A 21,022-nucleotide genomic window follows, 5' to 3' on the forward strand; every position below is an offset into this window, starting at 1 on the left:
TGTACAGTATTCGGAGTTGTACAAGAAAATGCCCCAACGTGTTGTTGGTGCTAAATAACCACAGCCAATCACACAGGAGACAGATGGCTTAACAGCACCCAAAGTTATGAATCAACCGTATTTATAATGACAAATTGTGAGTAACTTGAGTAAACACAGGCCAATAGAAGAATGTATTATATTCTCACTGTGGTGTGTAATTAATGCATTACCATGGAAAAAGGGAATTACTTGTCACCTCCACGGGTTTGTAATGATATTCTTCATCAGCTCACTCACAGTTCAAGGTGCTGATATTTTTTCTTTGGTGAGGTTTTTAATCTGTACGGCAGCTAGAGCCACCCACGCCCAACATACAGCCTTATTACTCAACTGTGAAAATAGGGTCCAAAATACACAAACACTGTTGAGTGAATTAGTCAACTGAGGACAAGCATGCAGAACTGTGTTATCATAATGACCTTTGCTACCATTTCTCAACAAAGATGCCTGTAAATGTTAGTTACCGAAAGGTTATGTGACACTGGACTGTTGAGCACGACCCGTAACTCATATTGGTAAAAATCTAGTAATTGCAGCTAGCTGGAAGCCTCTCTGTACATTGTATAGTACAGTATCAAGGACAGGCTGTTGGTAAACAAACAGTCAAACATCAGGATGGGAAGAGACTCTTACTTAGCTGTGATTTTCATCTGTTTGGTTTCCAGTAGCAGGATATCTGGTAGGTAGTGGGAACTTTATTATACTAAATCTATTAATGGTGGTTCCACATGCGACTTGAAAAGGACAAAATATGTTGCAGCTCAAGGTTCTTGGTTGGAAGTTGTGTTCAGTGGTGAAAAAAGGACCCAATTGTCATACTTGAGTAAAAGTAAAGATACCTTAATAAAAAAGTAAAAGTAAAAGTCACCCAGTAAAATTCTACTTGAGTAAAAGTCTGAGTATTTGGTTTAAAATATACTTAAGTATCAAAAGTAAAAGTACACTTTCCTTATATTAAGCAAACAAGATGTTTACGGATAGCCAGGGGCACACTCAAACATTCAGACATAATTTACAAACGAAGCCTGTGTGTCTAGTGAGTCCACCAGATCAGTGGCAGTAGGGATGGCCAAGGATATTCTGTGCATGAATTGGACCATTTTCCTGTCCTGTTAATAAGCATTCAAAATGTAACGAGTACTTTTGGGTGTCAAGGAAAATGTATGAAGTAAAAAGTACAATATTTTCTTAAGGAATCTAGTGAAGTAAAAGTACAAGTTGTTAAAAATATAAATAGGAAAGTACAGGTACCCCAAAGAATGACTTAAGTAGTACTTTTAAGTATTTTTACTTAAGTACTTTACACCACTGGTTGTGTTATACTGTAACAACACACTTTATTTTTCTCCACTCTCATTTCACATGTAATTTCATATTTTTCTTACAGGACAGTCATGTGAAGGAAAATGTGGTGGCAAATTAGAATCCTGTTCTTGCCATGCCACTTGTATATCCCTCAAAAACTGCTGTGCGGACTATGGGGAGTACTGTGTCGATGTCACTCCATATTCCTGATCAATATTTGGTGGAACTGACTTTGTTGTCCTCAAAGCAACTTTTAATGAGAGCTCCCAAATAATCTGCAGGTAGATGCAAAATACTTATTTCAGTTCACTTACCTATCACATGCTGAGTTTTACATTCTAAGTTCTGTGAATGTATGGCTGGTAGATATGCATATTAAATCTACTGAAAACTGTCTTTATAATTGAAGGTTCAATGATGAAATCAAAACGGTGGGCTATGTGGACACAGACAGCAGAGGCCACTGCATATCACCTCTACTGTACGAAACAGGGTTTGTTCCTCTTCAGATCTCTACAGACAATGGTACAACCTTCAGCAGACATGGAGCTTGGTTATCAGGTAGGGAAAGCCTGTGCAGCACTGATATATGGCAGCTATTTATGACAAAATCCGACCAGATACACTTATTTAAAATGTGTCAATCAAATTTCTTACCAACTTACAATAAAATGCATTCATACTCCATTTGTGTTTTTTAATCTACAGTCCATCCTGGAAAGTTACATCCTAGTTTCAAAGCTACTATAATCAATGCAACCCAGTGGCAGTACTATGGCACCCCAAAGGTTGGAGGCCCGCTGGACATGACATGGAACACCTCACAGGTCAGAGCAGAAAAGGTCAACATAGAGCTCTGGGGATACATGGAGAAAGGTGAGTAACAGCTAAGTCCTTCCAACAATCTTACCATTTGCAGTCAACTGCTGTCAGTGCATTTTCTTTATTTCACCTTTATTTAACCAGGTAGACCAGTTGAGAACAAGTTCTCATTTACAACTGCGACCTGGCCAAGATAAAGCAAAGCAGTGTGACAAAAACAACACAACAGAGTTACACATAAACAAACGCACAGTCAATAACACAACAGAAAAGAAAAATATATGTACAGTCTGCAAATGTAGAAGAGTAGGGAGGTAGGCAATAAATAGGCCCTAGAGGTGAAAATAATTACAATTTAGCATTAATACTGGAGTAATAGATGTGCAGATGATGATGTGCAAGTAGAGATTCTGGGGTGCAAAAGACCAAGAGGATAAGTAATAATATGGGGATGAGGTAGTCGGGTGTGCTATTTACAGATTGGCTGTGTACAGGTACAGTGATCGGTAAGCTGCTCAGACAGCTGATGCTTAAAGTTAGAGAGGGAGATATAAGACTCCAGCTTCAGAGGTTTTGCAATTCGTTCCAGTCATTGGCAGCAGAGAACTGGAAGGAAAGGCGGCCAAAGGAAGTGTTGGCTTTGGGGATGACCAGTGCTGGAGCGTGTGCTACGGGTGGGTGTTGCTATGGTAACCAATGAGCTGAGATAAGACGGGGCTTTACCTAGCAAAGACGTAGATGACCTGGAGCCAGTGGGTTTGGCAACGGATATGTAACGTGGGCCAGCCAACGAGAGCGCACAGGTCGCAGTGGTGGGTAGTATATGGGGCTTTGGTGATAAAACGGATGGCACTGTAACAGACTATATCCGGTTTGCTGAGTAGAGTGTTGGGGACTATTTTGTAAATGACATCGCCGAAGTTAAGGATCGGTAGGATAGTCAGTTTTACGAGGGTATGTTTGGCGGCATGAGTGAAGGAGGCTTTGTTTCAAAATAGGAAGCCGATTCTAGATTTAATTTTGGATTGGAGATGGGATAGGCATGCCGCTAGCGGGACACCAGCCGACAACATCCGGTGAAATTCGAGGGCGCACAATTCAAATAAATAATCGTAATATTAAACATTCATGAACATACAAGTATCTTAAATCATTTAAAAGCTTAAATTCTTGTTAATCTAACTGTGTTGCCCGATTTCAAATATGCTTTAGGGCAAAAGCATACCATGCGATTGTCTGAGGACGGCGCCCCTCATCAACATATTTTTCAACCAGCACAGGCTTCATAAAAATCACAAATAGCGATTAAATAAATCACTTACTTTTGAAGATCTTCCTCTGTTTGCAATCCCAAGTGTTCCAGCTACAGCAAGAATGGTTGTTTTGTTAGATAAAATCCTTCTTTATATCCCAAAAAGTCTGTTTAGTTGGCGCCAACGATTTCAGTAATCCACTCGTTCAACATGCAGACAAAGGCGTCCAAAAAGCTACCGCTAAACTTCGTCCAAACAAGTCAAACAACATTTCTATTTAATCCTCAGGTACTCGAAAATGTAAATAAACTATAATATTTCATAGGGAAAGTAGTATGTTCAATAGGAAAGGAAAGTGAGTAAGCAAAACTCCAAATTCTTGCTTGTTTTTCAAAAAACAAGCCTGAAACCTTGAATAGCGACTGTTGACATCTAGTGGAAGCCATAGGAATTGCAATCTGGGAGATGGATTTACATCGAAACAATAGGCTTCCATTATAAGAGCCTGGGAGCTCAAAAAACAAACATTTCCGGTTGGATGTTCTTCGGATTTTCACCTGCCATATTACGTTAAGGTCTCAGACATTATTTTAACAGTTTTAGAAACTTCGAAGTGTTTTCTATCCAATGCTACCAATTATATGCATATCCTGGCTTCCGGGCCTGAGTAACAGGCAGTTTATTTTTGGGCACGTCAGTCAGGCGGAAATTCAGGAAACTAGACCCTATCCCTAAGATTACAGTCTAACCAGACACCTAGGTATTTGTAGTTGTCCACATATTCTAGGTCAGAAGCGTCCAAAGTAGTGATGCTAGTCAGGTGGGAGGGTGCGGGCAGCAATCGGTTGAAGAGCATGCACTTAGTTTTACTAGCATTTAAAAGCAGTTGAAGTCCACGGAAAGAGTGTTGGATGGCATTGAAGCTCGTTTGGAGGTTTGTTAGCACAGTGTCCAAAGAAGGACCAGATGTATACAGAATGGTGTCGTCTGCATAGAGGTGGATCAGAGAATCACCAGCAGCAAGAGCGACATCATTGATATTTACAGAGAAAAGAGTCGGCCCAAGAATTGAACCCTGTGGCACCCCCATAGAGACTGCCAGAGGTCCGGACAACAGGCCCTCCGATTTGACACGCTGAATTCTGTTTGAGAAGTAGTTGGTGAACCAGGCGAGGCAGTCATTTGAGAAGCCAAGGCTATTGAGTCTGCCGATAAGAATGCGGTGATTGACAGAGTCGAAAGCCTTGGCCAGGTCGAAGACGGCTGCACAGTACTGTCTTTTATTGATGGCAGTTATGATATCGTTTATGACCTTGAGCATGGCTGAGGTGCACCTATGACCAGCTCAGAAACCAGATTGCATAGTGGAGAAGGTACGGTGGGATTTGAAATGGTCGGTGATCTGTTTATTAACTTGGCTTTCGAAGATTTTAGAAAGGCAGGGCAGGATGGATATAGGTCTATAACAGTTTGGGTCTAGAGTGTCTCCCCCTTTGAAGAGGGAATGACCGCGGCAGCTTTCCAATCTTTGGGGATCTCAGACAATACAAAAGAGAGGATGAATAGACTAGTATAATGGGTTGCAACAATTTCTGCGGATAATTTTAGAAAGAGAGGGTCCAGATTGTCTAGCCCAGCTGATTTGTAGGGATCCAGCTGTCTGGATTTGGGTGAAGGAGAAGCGGGGGGGGGCAAGTTGCTGCACGGGGTGCTGAGATGTTGGCCAGGGTAGGGGTAGCCAGGTGAAAAGAATGGCCAGCCGTGGAAAAATGCTTATTGAAATGATCGATTATTGTAGATTTATCGGTGGTGACAATGTTTCCTATCCTCAGTGCTGGGAGGAGGTGCTCTTATTCTCCATGGACATTACAGTGTCCCAAAATTTTGGGAATTAGTGCTGCAGGAAGCAAATTTCTGTTTGAAAAAGCTAGCCTTAGCTTTCCTAACTGACTGAGTATATTGGTACCTGACTTCCCTGAAAAGTTGAATATCACGGGGGCTATTCGATGCAAATGCAGTACACCACAGGATGAGTTTGTGCTGGTCAAGGGCAGTCAAGTCTGGGGTGAACCAAGGGCTATATCTGTTCTTAGTTCTACATTTTTTTAAAGGGGCATGCTTATTTAAGATGGAGAGGAAAGCACTTTTGAAGAGCAACCAGGCATCCTCTACTGACGGGATGAGGTCAATATCCTTCCAGGATACCGGCCCAGGTCAATTAGAAAGGCCTGCTCGCTGAAGTGTTTTAGGGAGTGTTTGACAGTGATGAGGGGTGGTCGTTTCACCGCGAACCCAGTACGCACACAGGCAATGAGGCAGTGTTCGCTGAGATCCTGGTTGAAGACAGCAGAGGTTTATTTAGAGGGCAGGTTGGTCAGGATGATATAGCCCATGGTTACGGATTTAGGTCTGTACCTGGTAGGTTCCTTGATGATTTGTGTGAGATTGATGGCATCTAGCTTAGATTGTAGGATGGCCGGGGTGTTAAGCATGTCCCAGTTTAGGTCACCTAACAATATGAACTCTGAAGATAGATGGGGGGGATGATCAATTCACATATGGTGTCTATAACAAGCTGCAACGCTGAGAGACTTGTTTCTGGAAAGGTGGATTTTTAAAAGCAGAAGCTCGAATTGTTTGGGCACAGACCTGGATAGTATGACAGAACTCTGCAGGCTATCTCTGCAGTAGATTGCAACTCCTCCCCCTTTGGCACTTCTATCTTGTCGGAAAATGTTACAGTTAGGATGGAAATTTCAGGATTTTTGGCATTCCAAGGATACTCACTGATTTTTCATGTCATAGGGGATCCCTACTCAGAGTCCTGGCAGGGTAAATGGGAGTACCTGTATTCTCTTGGGAGGGACCAGCCTAACAGTGGTGCCTTTAGATTTGTGCCCAAGACAGCAGGGAAGCCTTTCTCAGACTGGGAGGTCGGCTGTCTACGCATCAGCCCCAGTACTCACCCAGATGGAACATGGTACGGCAAAAGACTCGACACACACATTTAAACTGATAACAAAAATACCATACAGCATTTTTTTGCAGCACAACCTACCAGTGGTGGAAAAAGTACCCAATTGTCCTACTAAAAGGAAAGATACCTTAATAGAAAATGACTCAAGTAAAAGTGAAAGTCACCCAGTAAAATACTACTTGAGTAAAAGTCTAAAAGTATTTGCTTTTTAATATACTTAAGTATCAAAAGTAAATGGAATTTCTGAAATATACTTAAGTATTGAAAGTAAAAGTAAAAGTATGAATCATTTAAAATTGCCAATATTAAGCAAACCAGACGGCCACATTTTCTAGTTTTTGTATTTATGGATAGCCAGGGACACACTTCAACACTCAGACATCATGTTTAGTGAGTCCACCAGAACAGAGGCAATAGGGATGACCAGGAATTTTCTCTTGATAAGTGCATCAATTTGACAATTTTCCTGTCTTGCTAGCCATTCAAAATGTAACAAGTACTTTTGGGTGTCAGAGAAAATGTATGGAGTAAAAAGTATTTCATTTTCTTTAGAAATGTAGTGAAGTAAAAGTAGTCAAAAATATAAATAGTAAAGTAACGTACAGATACCCCCAAAAACTGCTTAAGTATTTTTATGTAAGTACTTTACACCACTGGAACCAACTATACTTGGAAGACATATTGTTGTAACTGCCCTAGCAACTTAGTCATAAACCACCTAGTCATAAACCACATACATGTTGTTGTAACTGCGCTAGCTAGCTAGTCATGAACCACATACATGTTGTTGTAACGGCCCTAGCTACCTAGTCATAAACCACATACATGTTGTTGTAACGGCCCTAGCTACCTAGTCATAAACCACATGCATGTTGTTGTAACTGCCCTAGCTACCTAGTCATAAACCACATACACGTTGTTATAACTGCGTTAGCTACCTAGTCATAAACCACATACATGTTGTTGCAACTGAGCTATCTACCTAGTCATAAACCACATACATGTTGTTATAACTGTGTTAGCTACCTAGTCATAAACCACCTACATGTTGTTGTAACTGCTTTAGCTACCTAGTCATAAAACACATACATGTTGTTGTAACTGCGTTAGCTACCTAGTCATAAAACACATACATGTTTTTGTAACGGCGCTAGCTACCTAGTCATAAACCACATACATGTTGTTGTAACTGCGTTAGCTACCTAGTCATCAACCACATACATGTTTTTGTAACGACGCTAGCTACCTAGTCATAAACCACATACATGTTGGCTGAAAATGAAGAAAATGAAGTTATTGTTCAACATAAAGTTGAGCAAATAAGTTGAGTATGCTCCATCAGTGTATGCATACATAGTCATACAGGTAAACTGTCTCCGTGATATGAATGTCCTATAGGAATGTCCAGGCAGTGTGGACTGATGACCATGCTCTAGCCTGGCATCTGGAGGACAAGTTCAGGCAGGACTCAGCCGTCTGGGCACTGGATAAGTGTAAAGCCTGGGACCAGCTGGAGGAGACACTGCCAGACTTCCTCTCTGAAATGATTGACTGTCCATGCACACTGGCTCAGGCTAGAGCAGACACTGGGAGGTTTCATGTAAGTCAAAGCAGTAAACTATTGTATAGATGTAGGATCTTAATTTGATCACCATGTTGCAGGAGAACTGTCCACGTATTTGAGGTTTAAAAAGGCTTCTGAAGTTTCAAATCAAATCAAATTGTATTTGTCACATGCGCCGAACAGATGTAGACCGTACAGTGAAATACTGACTTACTAGCCCTTAACCAACAGTGCAGTTTTAAGAACCTACAACCCCCCCAAAAAGTAAGAGAAAAAAATAACAAATAATTAAAGAGCAGCAGTAAATAACAATAACGGGATTATATGCAGGGGGTACCAGTACAGAGTCAATGTGTGGGGGCACCAGTGTCGAGGTAATTGAGGTAATATGTACATGTAGGTAGAGTTATTAAAGTGACTATGCATAGATAATAAGAGAGAGTAGCAGCAGCATAGAAGAGGGTGGGGGGGGGGGCAATGCAAATAGTCTACTAGTCAACTACAGGTAAAAGAGGACCGAGCACGCCCCCATTCTCATCAACGGGGCTGCAATGGAGCAGGTTGAGAGCTTCAAGATCCTTGGTGTCCACATCACCAACAAACTAACATGGTCCAAGCACACCATGACAGTCGTGAAGAAGGCACGACAAAACCTATTCCTCCTCAGGAGACTGAAAAGATTTGGCATGGGTCCTCAGATCCTCAAAAGGTTCTACAGCTCCACCATCGAGAGCATCCTGACTGGTTGCATCACTGCCTGGTATGGCAACTGCTCGGCCTCTGACCGCAAGGCACTACATAGGGTAATGTGAACGGCCAAGTACATCACTGGGGCCAAGCTTCCTGCCATCCAGGACCTCTATACCAGGCGGTGTCAGAGGAAGGCCCTAACAATTGTCAAAGACTCCAGCCACCCTAATCATAGACTGTTCTCTCTGCTACCGCACGGCAAGCGGTACCGGAGCGCCAAGTCTAGGTCCAAGAGGCTTCTAAACAGCTTCTACCTCCAAGCCATAAAACTCCTGATCATCTAGTCAAATGGCTACCCAGACTATTTGCATTGCCCCCCCTCTCCACACCACTGCCAACTCTCTGTTGTCATCTATGCATAGTCACTTTAATATTAACTCTACCTACATGTACATACTACCTCAACTAACCGGTGCCCCCGCACGTTGACTCTGTACCGGCACCCCCCTGTATATATTGTTATTTTTTACTGCTGCTCTTTAATTACTTGTTACTTTTATTTCTTATTCTTATCCCTATTTTTTGAAACTGCAATGTTGGTTAGGGGCTCGTAAGTAAGCATTTCACTGTAAGTATTCGGCGCAAATGACTAATACAATTTGATTTGATGAGTCGTCCCTGGTCGTGCAGTCATGAGTGAACAGGAAGTACAGGAGGGGACTGAGCACGCACCCGTGTTGGGGATCAGCGTAGTCAATGAGTAGCATTCTCACTTAGGTGTTCCTTTTGTCCAGATGTGAAAGTGCAGTGTGGAGTGCACTAGAGATTGCATCATCTGTGGGTCTGTTGGTGCGGTATGCAAATTGGAGTGGGTCTATGGTTTCTGGGATAATGATGTTGATGTGAGCCATGACCAGCCTTTCAAAGCATTTTATGGCTACAGATGTGAGTGCTATGGGTCGGTAGTCATTTATGCATTTTACCTTGGTGTTCTTGGGCACAGGGACTATGATGGTCTGCTTGAAGCATGTTTGTCTTACAGACTCAGACAGGGAGAGGTTGAAAATGTCAGTGAAGACACTTGCCAGTTGGGCAGCGCATGCTCGGAGTACACGTCCTGGTAATCCGTCTGGCCCTGCGGCCTTGTGAATGTTGACCTGTTTAAAGGTCTTACCCACATCGGCTGCGGAGAGTGTGATCAGACTTGATTTTCCCATACAAAGAATGTATCAACCTCTATAAAAATGTCCATTAATTACAATCCAAATAATTCACATTTCCTGTTGCTGCAGGATTATTTTCCTGCTGTAGCAAACTGGCACAAATTAAGATCCTACACCTGTACCTTGATCAGTAATGGCTCATATGTTTGTGCTCCCAACAGTGCAGGCACAGCATACATACAGTATTGCTTTACATGTATGATAGATACCAGTAAAATAAAAGAGTATGATACAGTTTGCTTTGTGCATTTTAATTAATGCTTTCCCTTTCACCCACAGACAGATTATGGCTGTGATATAGAGAAGGGGAGTGTGTGTACCTACCACCCAGGAAGTGTGCACTGTGTGCGGGCCATACAAGCCAGGTAAGTCCCATAACAATCTAAAGATTTGTCAGTCATTAAGAGTCCTTAAGGCCTATTTGTATCCTGTGTTTGACAGCCCCAAGTTTGCAGCAGGACAGCAGTGTTGCTATGACCACACGGGAGCCCAGGTTTTGACAGATGACTCCATTGGCGGGAGTACCCCAGACAGAGCCCATGACTGGGGCTCACCCCCGTTTGTAAAGCCCCCCAGAGTCCCTGGGTTCTCCCACTGGGTCTACGACGTCCTCAGCTTCTACTACTGCTGCCTGTGGTCTGACAACTGTCACTACTACTTCAAACACAGACCCTCCAGTGACTGCAGGACCTACCAAGCACCAAAAGCAGGTGAGAAAATGGCTCTGGTCCATATTATGACTGTCTGATTCATGACATTTCAGCTGTCTGAACATAATATTATACAGTGTCTAAAATGTAGATATTTTTTTCTGTTATTTATTATCGTTTCAATGTCATCTTAGAATAATTTATAATAATGGTATTGGATTTTTTATCACTAGGTGTGGTGTTTGGAGACCCCCACTTCATAACATTTGATGGCGTCAGTTACTCCTTCAATGGAAAGGGGGAATACACCATTATGGTCTCAGAAAGCAAGGAACTGACAATACAGGGCAGAACAGAGCCGGTAATACTGACAAATGGTGAGTTTTTAAGAAAACCTATAGTTAGAATGAAAGAGACAAGAAATTCAGAGAATCTCAGTTGACCTCAAATTTTGGGAAATTATTATTATATTTATTATTATTCATAAACATTAATTTCACAGGCAGCATGGTGAAAGCAACAAAGCTGTCAGCGGTTGCCATGAGAGAGGGGACCTCTGACATCATTGAGGTGCGACTCGGCAACCCTCAGGACCACCTACAGGTGCTGCAGAACCAAACCTCCCTCTCCTTCTCTGAGCAGAGCTGGATGGATCTGAAGGGTGAGACCTTGGACTTTTTTAATTAACTTTTGGATTCATGGAAGAGCTATTGTTTTCATAAAATAATCAATGCAGTGGAGAGATAATGCAGCAGAGATAAGGCTGAGCTGGCTCACTGATGAAGAGATATAAGGGCTCTCTGTGCCCTTGTGAAATTACTAACATATATTTACAACTGCTTTAAAGTCCTAGCTTCCCTGCGTAAAGAGAATGATTCAACTTTAATTTCAAGTTCAAATGTTTGACAGCAGTATTCACCAAGTCTGCACTGAGCTGTAAATGTGGATGTAGAATCTAGAATGGAGATTCTATTTTCTAAAATGTCAACCAGATAAGATAAGAAAAATGTGCAATTCTAAGATAGGGATCTATCATACTTATTTTCCAGGTGTGTTTGTATTTTCGCCCAACCCTACAAATGTGACTGTCATGTTCCCCTCTGGAGCTGGAGTGGAACTGAGACTGCGAGGGGGAACCATGACAACCACAGTGCTTCTACCGGAGGTGTTTAAGGATATTACCGGTGGACTGTTAGGAAAGATGAACGGTGATCCCAAAGATGACCTGGTTACCAGTGATGGTCAGACTGAGTCTGATCAAGGCAATGCAGAGGGGCTGTTTAATTTCGGGGAAAGCTGTGAGTAAATACAAAGTCTGCATCTAATTAATATCATACATGTTCTCCAGACAGATTACAGAGATATTGTTAATCACTAATTAAGGTTCAGTGTACTCATAATGCAATTGCACACAGTTGTCATGTGCACAACAAATGCAGTCAATACATTTTTTACTCAGTAAAAATATGCTTTTACTTTAATTTTTCCAGGGGCTATATTGAACGAGTCCACGCTCTTCACGTACGATTCGGAACACTTGTTGAACTCATATCTCCATGCTCCAAAACACGACGCCAGTTTCCGTCCAGTGTTTTCCATCCCTGAGGATCCTAATGATCCTCTTGACAGCCAGGCCTCTGAGCTGTGCTCTGGAGAGGGCTCTCTGTACTGTAGGTACGACAAGCATGGATCAGAGGAATCTAGCCAGACATCTGCCATCCTCTGTTATCACACACAGTACACTGAGACTCTATACTTTTTTATAGCTAAAGAGATAATGTTCTCTTCTGTTTTATTGCTTTGAAATAACTCATCATAATTGCATTGTAGATATGATACGCTGATGGCTCGTAGTCTGGAGATGGGCAATGCCACCAGGGTATCTTTTCAGAGCCACAGGTCTGTAGTGGAGGATCTAGAGCCAGGTAGGTAACCTACTGTATAACAAAATAACAAACAATGAACATAAGCACATTTGCACCGTTAGTCATAGAATTAATATAGTGGAAAATTAAGCCCATCTTATCTCATTCTCTTCAGTGGTGTCCTGTGGCTGGCTTTCTCCACCCACAAATGGAAAGAAGGACGGGACCAGATATTTACAGGGAGCTGTGGTGAAGCTGTCCTGTGACTCTGGCTATCTCCTCTGGGGGTCAGAGGAGCACACATGCCTGGGGACTGGTCAATGGTCTGGTGAAACCACGACCTGCGTGGCTGGTATGGATCATCGCTGAAATCAACAGCAAAATTCTATGCTACTGGTATGAATCATCGCTGAAATCAACAGCAACATGATATATGCTCTTGGTATGTAGGAAATACCAGTACGAAAAAGTATGAAAACGTATTGTGGCAGACCAGGGGGTTTGGTCAAAACATTTACACAGATCAGACATGGACAGAGTATGATTAGCTCAGTTTCAAAGGTGTTTATTAAAATAATAATCCAAAGAAAATAATAAGTCTCCCCCAAGAGACCCTCTCCGGGATACCATCTTCTGGGCTCTGGGTCTTGCTGTATCCTGTGGGGATCAAACACTAAACTCTATCCTGTTACCTCTGGTACCATCCCCCAACTATACAGGAGTCCTTTCCTTCTCCAGTCTCTCCCCTGTGTGCTGCCCTTCTGGCAGCTTTATGGGACTTGTACAGCTGGTGAGCAATCAGCCCTTGATTACTCACCAATCCCCAATCAGCCCCAATTAGTCCTGGCCAGAGAGCACGTCGAGACCTGGCACGTCCAGCAGATAGAGCCATCGCCTCGTGATGTACACTCCGTCTGTCACCAGGCCTTGACGAGTCTCCCCCTAGTGGCTGACCTGCTGTATGCCACAGTATGCACTCACTACTGGAAGTCGCTATGAATAAGAGTGTCTGCTAAATGACAAAAATGTAAATGTAAAAATGTATTTATCATCGCTGAAATCAACAGCAAAATGCTCTATAATTCTGGTACAAATGATCACTAAAATCAACAGCAAAATACTCTATAATTCTGGTAACAAATTATCACTAAAACGTTACTGCAAAATGAAATCAATATTGGCTTAGGATCAATATCATGGGCGTTTTGCCAGTGAGATCACATCAACTTTACCATGCTTAATGTTTGAAATCAGTTGCTTTTTTATGTACGGCGTGTCCTGTCTTCTTTAGATTTCCCAAAATGATACAAAAAATCATAAATTCACCACTGATTCATGTGCTTTGTTTAAACCCCTTTTACAATCCCTCCAATAATACTGTTGACATGAGTTGGCAGGGACAGATATGGGGGCATATTGCTATGGCAATGAGACCAGACTGTGAATTTGAATCATTACATACAATATATTTCACAAAATTATTTAAATATTCATAGCATAGGCCAGCTATAGTACTGTTATGTTACTGAAGGATGCTGTAGCCACTATACTATTATTTACAGTGCGTGAGGCCCCCCATCATGAATATCATAGGGATGAAATTGAGTATCTGAAAATCAAAGGTTTGCATTCTCCTTTTTGACAAGCTGATAATGGCTCCTCCTTTATGGAAAAGAGAAGCATTTCAAAGCCCTCACAACTCTATCTCAACAAAATGATTTATCTTTCCCGCTAAAGTCACACTTAAATTACAGTATATGCTCTTTGTTTTGCAGATAATCTCAGGGGAATTGTGGTTGGTTCAGTTATTGGAGCACTAGCATTAATCCTAATGATAGTAACACTCGTAATCAACAGCAGGCAACATAAAAGGTAGGGTATAGTGATCTTCAGTGCCTTACATTTTTGTTTACACACTTCCTCTGGAAAATACACCTTTTACACTATACATGTACATTCAAGGTTGTGAGCTCAATGCTACAGCAGTTAAACATGTCTGTTTTCTTATTTTTCTGTTCAGAGAAACTGCAGCGTCTGCTGTGTCAGATGATGGACAAGATCAGATCAGTGTGGTTTTATAGTAGACATTCTGCAGGATCCAGACATCTCTCTTTACAGCCACTTCTACAGTACATAGAATAGTTGGTTTAAGAATACCAGCACAGAGAATGACTGCGTCACAGAAAGCCTCGACTGTCTCACAGAAAGCCTTTCAGTAACCTTCAGTACTAGGCTATATTCTTCAATAGACACACTCCATAAATGTTTGTATGTAACCCACTTTTGCATAAAGGACTCAGATATGTGTCAAGGTTAGAGTTGCAAACATATACATTTATTCTACTGCTGATAGTGAAAACAGAGTTAATTGCACCATAATGTATCTAGTTATATGGCAAATCACAATACCTGTTGATTTAAAACAGTACTGTACTTAATGACATGCATAAATCCACACTTCTAACTCTGTAATGCAAAATATGAATGTATGGCATGTAATAATATCAGCAATGAAATTCATGATATCTCTTCCACTACCATACTAATAAACTCTATCACTGTACACTCACGGTACCGATTGAGTCAGGTGTGAGGTTCATCGTTTGAATTATTTATGACAGATGTTTTGGGCTTTGTTTGAGCCAAGGTTATTATAGTTTTGTGTTTAATATTCATTTTTATTTCTATTAGTTGTCAGATTTTCATTTGAAATTCAGTTTAGTTTCAGTTAATTCAGGTTTTTATTTTGTTTAAGTTTTATAGAAATATTTATATATTAATAGTATTTCATTTCAATTTTAGTTTTAGTGTTAGGGACAGAAAGTAGCCTATGCGTGGGAGGCCAGGAGCCATTTACTGTATAGTTGTATAAGTTGAGTATGTCACTTCTTACCACTGTGGCGGAGTAATGCATTTGGTGATGGGTCAGATCTTAGGTTAGGTTTAAAGGTAGACTCAGTGAGATGACGTCGATGCACAAAGCGAACAGTTTCTGCAACAACCAGGAGCGTTGAAGCGCAAGGCTAAACTTCTTTGTTGTTTTGGTCCAGTAGCTACCAGGTTGTAGTAGAGTGAAGCACACCTGTACACATGATGTGAGAGCAAAGTCTTGCATTGTGCTCGTGTTCAAGCTGATCTTGCGCCTACATATCAACTGCATAAACTTGACAAAAATCATGTGCTCAAAAGGTCATCAAGTTTTGACTGCAGTCTACTGCGAGTTTCTGCTGTTGCTCTTCACCAACTTCATCCTGCAGCCATCGCCTGCATTGTGGAAAGCTCTTTAGTCAATCAATCTTTAGGGTGTTTTTATTTGACCCACGCGTGAGCAAAGACATGACTGAAACAGGAACCAATTTACCTTGATTTATGTGTACAGTGGATATGGGGTTTAGATACAGTGCATGTTTATTTTTCGACAATGGCAACATTGCCATGTTGATCGGAGCCTTGCTTTTGGGAAACCACATTAATGTCCAACTTAACGCTGTCGCAGATGCACCTTCTCCGACTTCATTCCTCCACTTTCGTCTAGAGTCTGTCGTGTTTTTGGGGTACCATTAAACTGAAGACATGTTTATCAATTAACTCCCTGTAATTATTATCACGCGATTAAACTGATTAATCGTTTAATTGTAATTAACTAGGAGATCGGGGCACCAAGGAGAATATTCAGATTACAAAGTTATAATTTTCCTAATATAACTTACCTATATGATAATATAGGCCGATTATCTTCTGGTTTAAATGGTGTATTTTACCTCGTGTTCAGTCTCATTCCAAACGTCGTAAATTGTTGTATCTGCACGAACCCAGTCTTTACTAAAATCATCCATACATCAATTGTCTTAAAATCATTTATTTACTACACTAAGTAATTAACAGAAAACATACAAACAGTAATTATCGTCACAAAGGATTGGTATCGTAATGTGCCCTAATGGCTAACAGGCATGGCTGGTCTGTTAGACAATGGGTCATAAACGGTCAGCTGAGAAGGTACACAGAGTTCATTAATATTAACAATTGACAATTGAAGGCTCGCTCATTCGGGAACAATTGCAATCAATATATATTTACGCTCATGTGTCGTCGAGATCCTTGTTGGAGCGTTGTTCTGTGGAGAGTTTTGTCTCTCTCTCTCTCTCTCTCTCAGTTAGAATGGATCTTTCAAAGCGACATTCATTAATGTCGTCATAGAATGGATGTTTCGTTGGTCTTCGCGTTCGATGATATAATTTACTTAGCTGCAGACTAATAATTAATATCAAAGACTTGTTCTTATTCTGTCGGTATCAATAGTCTAAAAGTTAACCACGTGGTATGGTTCACTTTCAATAGAGGAATTGGTTGGTAAAACCTATTGGCCATGGAGTGGAGGCCTGGTCTAAAGAAATGTAAATCAGGGTGGGTTTTATAGTGACCCTTGAACAGGCTTGTCAAATGACGCCTGGTCCTGTATGTGTCCCTGGGGGCGTGCCTATGACTGAGTTAGACTTGGTTACAGAAATACAATTCTATCACATTAACATCAGTACATAGCATCTCAATGTATTATAACAGCTTTATCCTTATTAATACATTCTATACAACCATTATGATGCAAGTCTCAAGCTGAGGCTATTATATAAACAGTTTTATGGTAATATGGCTACATTGTCTCTTCTGAGTATCACAAAATTGTACCAAGCGGACCAGTTCGTAGCTGGATTCTTCACCAATCTTCCATACCTTCTCCAGAACACAAATGTCGCTTGGCTCCCCAATTCTGTGAGTTGGAAGAATTTCCTTTGTCTCTCTATGGGCCATGTGGACAGAGACTCTCCTGGAATTTTACCACTCCTTCACACAGGGACTGGGTGGGGGGAAGGTAGGTTGGGAAATGGTACAAAGGGGAGGGGGTCAACTGTCCTCCCTGTACCAAAAGAGGCCAACGTCATGACAGTCGGTTGATTTAGCCTTACCACTCAAACACACCCAATATCTGTGGTGCTGCTCGTTGGCAACGTCATCTCGTTGAATCTACCTTTAAATTATAAAGTTAATCTTAATGTGACCCTCCAGATTCAGAAGCTTGAAAATCTCATAAAAAAAAGATGGAAAACCCCTTTGGAAAACCTATTCAATTTTTGACCCCTCCCCAAAAAACTAGAACTGAACATAATTCAGGATGGTTTTTATTTTAGTTCATTTTGGAGTCAAAGATAATAGTTTCAGTATAGTTAACCTTATTGTAATGGGTTTGTTCATTATTTTACTTCAGTTTACTAAATTGTTTTTTCATGATTAGTTTTCATGTTAGTTTCAGTTCAGCTGTAAAAATTAAGAGCGTTTTACTTATCTCACATTCCAAATCTATTACTCTGTAATTAATGTTTGCTGTCTGACATAATTTTGACCCACATTTCCCTACTACAGTTGGTAGCTAGCGGTTAAGAGCGTTGGGCCAGTAACCGACAGGTCACTGGTTTGAGTCCCTAAGCCGATTAGGTGAAAAGAATTGGTCGATGTACCCTTGAGCAAGGCACTTAACCCTAATTGCTCCTGTAAGTCGTTCTGGATAAGAGCGTCTGGTAAATGACAAAAATGTAAATGTAAAATGGCGATTGGCGCAGCGGTCTAAGGCACTGCATCGCAGTGCTAGAGGTGTCACTACAGACCCGGGTTTGATCCCTAGGTCTGAACTTGCCTAGTTAAATAACATTGAGTTATCGATTACGTGGGAGAGAAACATCAACAAGTGGAACTTCCCCCAAGAGACTGGAGTTGAGCATAATGAATGGAGAAGGCTTGAGGTGCTGACATTATGTTAGATCATCTCATACACTGGCACAGGCTTATTAGATTCATTCCCCTCTGAAAGTGAGTGAAGCAGGGCAACCCAGAGGACAGACCTACAGGCTCGTCATATCAACATTCTCCACCTCCTCTCTATAGCGTCAGTCTTTCTATTAGAACTCCATCTCTCCCCTCAGATGTAGGAGCCACAGGGTCAACATGTGAGTGAATGTACATAGAAGTTGAAGTCACTGCAAAATAACCTTATGTAAACAGAAAGGTAATGTTTTGGAGTTTGAGGCTGGAACCCCCCGTTTATACTGTAGCTCAGGGGTTGCTTAGCAGTTTCTGTGGTGAATGTACATGCTGTCCCTGAACATAGCAGAGCGATACGATTACTATGGAGAGGACAAAGAGCACCAGTATATGACAAGACTGCAGAGGCCAATCACTGAATAAAACCCATCGTTGATGTTGCCGGATTCATCCACCAACTACTTGCCATTTGCTCTATAAATACAATTTGAGTAATCCTCTGCAGGTCCCAGGGCAACAGAGGAGCAACACCACAGTTCTAACCATGCCTATCAACTCATCCCATGGATAACACTTACTGCTTGATAGGTGCTTGAATGGATCAGCTGGGTATATAAATGTTGTGTGTGGTGCTGATTTGTCCAGGGCAATCCTTCCCACTATGAGGTAGCCTTCCTGAACTCTTTGGGGGAAAATATAGCTGCTCTTTTGTATAGCGAGTCTAAGTCATTAAACCAGACTTAGCCATTGTAAATAGATAGAGATTGAATAACATTAGCTAGCCAAGGGGAAACTAAGAGAGGAGACTGGTTCCACCCTCCAGTACCACTCTCAGAAGGTGATTCATAAGTCATGGCTGACCACAACAAGGTATTACCACATCCTCTTTTCCTCCGAGATGTAAATTGGGATCCTTTCCGTGAGTGGACACAGCCTAGCCACATGATCATGGAGAAGGACTTTGGCCTCCCTCCTTTCCTGGATCCAGGCGATGTGAGCTGGATAGATTGGGCTAGGAATACATTGGCATCATTCTCCTGGCCAGGGTACACACGCTATCCCCTCTTCAGCCTCAGCACTGTTCTCCCTGCTGCAGTGGCACCCCAGACTTCAGCCAGGCTTCAGAGGCAACTGTCTGAAGGAGTGTCAGAGATCAGGAGGGGACAGGGCAGTTGGAGGATCACCCTGGATGTTAATTACTTCTCACCAGAGGAGATGTCAATCAAAACCAAGGGGGGCTTCCTGGAGATTGCAGGTAGGAACATTATTTCTCTGGTAAAAAAAAAAATGGAGTATGGTTTTTGGAACATCCATTGTTAAATATCTTTGACAATTTACTGTTGAAATGTTGTTAAGATGTCCACATGCTCCATATTCCATTACTTCAATAATTGTTCTCAACTTAAATTAAGGTCAACATGACGAAAGGGAAGACGAACATGGATCAGTCTCAAGGTGCTTTATAAGGAAATACAAGTAAGTTGTAATGGTTGAATAGGAAACAAGGTCTCTCACAATGTTATGGCAAAGACATCTCCTGGTAATGAGACTAAGAACTTAATAAATAATGTGTGCAATTGAAAGTCTTCGTGCTGATTGTTATAGGAGACATTAAATCATTTCCTACGGTTTAATTCAATTTGTTAAAACAGATGACATGCAGCCATTTGAACCACAGTAAACACATTGTAGCCTGTCTGTGTTGTAAGCAAATTGTTGTTGTTTGTTTGTTTGTTGAAGGCTGCCCCCTGGTGTGGACTTGCAGCACATCAGCTCATCTCTGTCTGGTGAAGGGGTTCTCTTAGTAGAAGCACCTCTACCAGGCTCAGCTACCACCATCCTCCCCAGTGACATGGTCATCCCCATTCTGATCAAGCACGAGCAGGAGGGGAAAGAGTGAATCCAGTTGTCCAGATGCTGAGATCCATCACAATTAGATATAAAGCTTGGGGTAAAGCTTAGAAGCGAATGACAGTGTTGACAACTTTTGACAAAAATGTGATTGTGTATTAGGTCTTGGTCATTCAAAATGACAAACATAGTGGCTTCTATTGCTGTTGAAACCTATAACTTAATTTACTCTCACTGTAACCACAAGGTTGTCAGGTTTTTCTATGCATTTTGGTTAATCATGTCCCATGATTTAACTAGCAAAATCAAGATAAACAGAAATAACCAAGACTGCTGAAATGTACTTTCTCATTTGTCAAATTATAGATTCATTGGGAGTAAACAATACCATGCTTAGGGCTAGGCATCCCGCTAGCGGGACAACTTCCGGTGAAACTGGAGGGCGCGCAATTCAAATAAATAATCATAGAAATTATGGATATTAAACATTTAGGTACATACAAGTGTCTTCTATTGGTTGAAAGCTTAAATTATTGTTGATCTAACTGCACTGTCCGATTTACAGTAGCTATTACAGCAAAAGCATGCCATGCGATTGTTTGAGGACGGCGCCCCAAATCAAAATATTTTTCACAAATAGCGATTAAATATTCACTTACTTTTTGAAAATCTTCCTCCGTTTTGTCATCTAAAGGGTCCCAGCTATAACATGTAGTGTCGTTTTGTTAGATAAAATTCTACTTTATATTCCAAAAAGTCTGTTTAGTTGGCGCCATCGATTTGAGTAATCCACTCGTTCAACATGCAGAGAAAGAAATCCGAAAATCTACCCCTAAACTTTGTTTCAACAAGTCAAAATACATTTCTATTTACTCCTCAGATACCCTAAAATGTTATCAAGATATAATATTTCTTACGGAAAGAAGTATGTTCAATAGGAAACCGATTTTAGCAGGTGCTAAAACT

General features: G+C 41.3%; 2 protein-coding genes across 3 annotated transcripts; both read left to right on the forward strand.

Moving 5' to 3' along the window:
• Window positions 1-413: 413 nt before the first annotated feature.
• Window positions 414-14,965, forward strand: LOC106568204 (sushi domain-containing protein 2). Of its 2 annotated transcripts, none has more exons than XR_006758390.1 (16): window positions 414-721; window positions 1,430-1,628; window positions 1,757-1,908; window positions 2,056-2,223; window positions 6,228-6,402; window positions 7,798-7,999; window positions 10,156-10,241; window positions 10,318-10,586; window positions 10,760-10,903; window positions 11,029-11,187; window positions 11,576-11,824; window positions 12,017-12,200; window positions 12,357-12,451; window positions 12,567-12,787; window positions 14,167-14,263; window positions 14,412-14,610. XR_006758390.1 is itself a non-coding variant. In XM_014138339.2 (16 exons), the coding sequence occupies exons 4-16, from the start codon at window positions 2,154-2,156 to the stop codon at window positions 14,470-14,472; spliced, it is 1,968 nt and encodes a 655-aa protein (XP_013993814.2). In that variant the 5' UTR covers window positions 414-721; window positions 1,430-1,628; window positions 1,757-1,908; window positions 2,056-2,153; the 3' UTR covers window positions 14,473-14,965. The 2 variants fall into 2 exon arrangements, 1 of the variants encoding a protein (XP_013993814.2); XM_014138339.2 differs by having other exon boundaries at window positions 12,567-12,743; window positions 14,412-14,965.
• A 3,632-nt stretch (window positions 14,966-18,597) lies between these two features.
• On the forward strand, window positions 18,598-20,386 carry LOC106568216 (heat shock protein beta-1). Its single transcript, XM_014138362.2, has 3 exons — window positions 18,598-19,460; window positions 19,618-19,681; window positions 19,946-20,386. Exons 1-3 carry the CDS (start codon window positions 19,058-19,060, stop codon window positions 20,103-20,105), a joined length of 627 nt encoding a protein of 208 aa, XP_013993837.2. The 5' UTR covers window positions 18,598-19,057; the 3' UTR covers window positions 20,106-20,386.
• The last annotated feature ends 636 nt before the right edge of the window (window positions 20,387-21,022 follow it).

The sequence above is a fragment of the Salmo salar genome, chromosome ssa13, assembly GCF_905237065.1.
Source record: "Salmo salar chromosome ssa13, Ssal_v3.1, whole genome shotgun sequence".
In the NCBI taxonomy this organism is placed as follows: Eukaryota; Metazoa; Chordata; class Actinopteri; order Salmoniformes; family Salmonidae; genus Salmo; species Salmo salar.

Coding starts and splice junctions, on each gene's coding strand:
- LOC106568204 (XM_014138339.2), top strand. CDS start 2,154: ATGACATGGAACACCTCACAGGTCAGAGCAGAAAAGGTCAACATAGAG. Junction 12,452..12,566: donor AGTGGAGGATCTAGAGCCAG/GTAGGTAACCTA, acceptor CATTCTCTTCAG/TGGTGTCCTGTGGCTGGCTT. Junction 12,744..14,166: donor AACCACGACCTGCGTGGCTG/GTATGGATCATC, acceptor TTTGTTTTGCAG/ATAATCTCAGGGGAATTGTG.
- LOC106568216 (XM_014138362.2), top strand. CDS start 19,058: ATGGCTGACCACAACAAGGTATTACCACATCCTCTTTTCCTCCGAGAT. Junction 19,461..19,617: donor GGGCTTCCTGGAGATTGCAG/GTAGGAACATTA, acceptor ACTTAAATTAAG/GTCAACATGACGAAAGGGAA. Junction 19,682..19,945: donor TGCTTTATAAGGAAATACAA/GTAAGTTGTAAT, acceptor TGTTTGTTGAAG/GCTGCCCCCTGGTGTGGACT.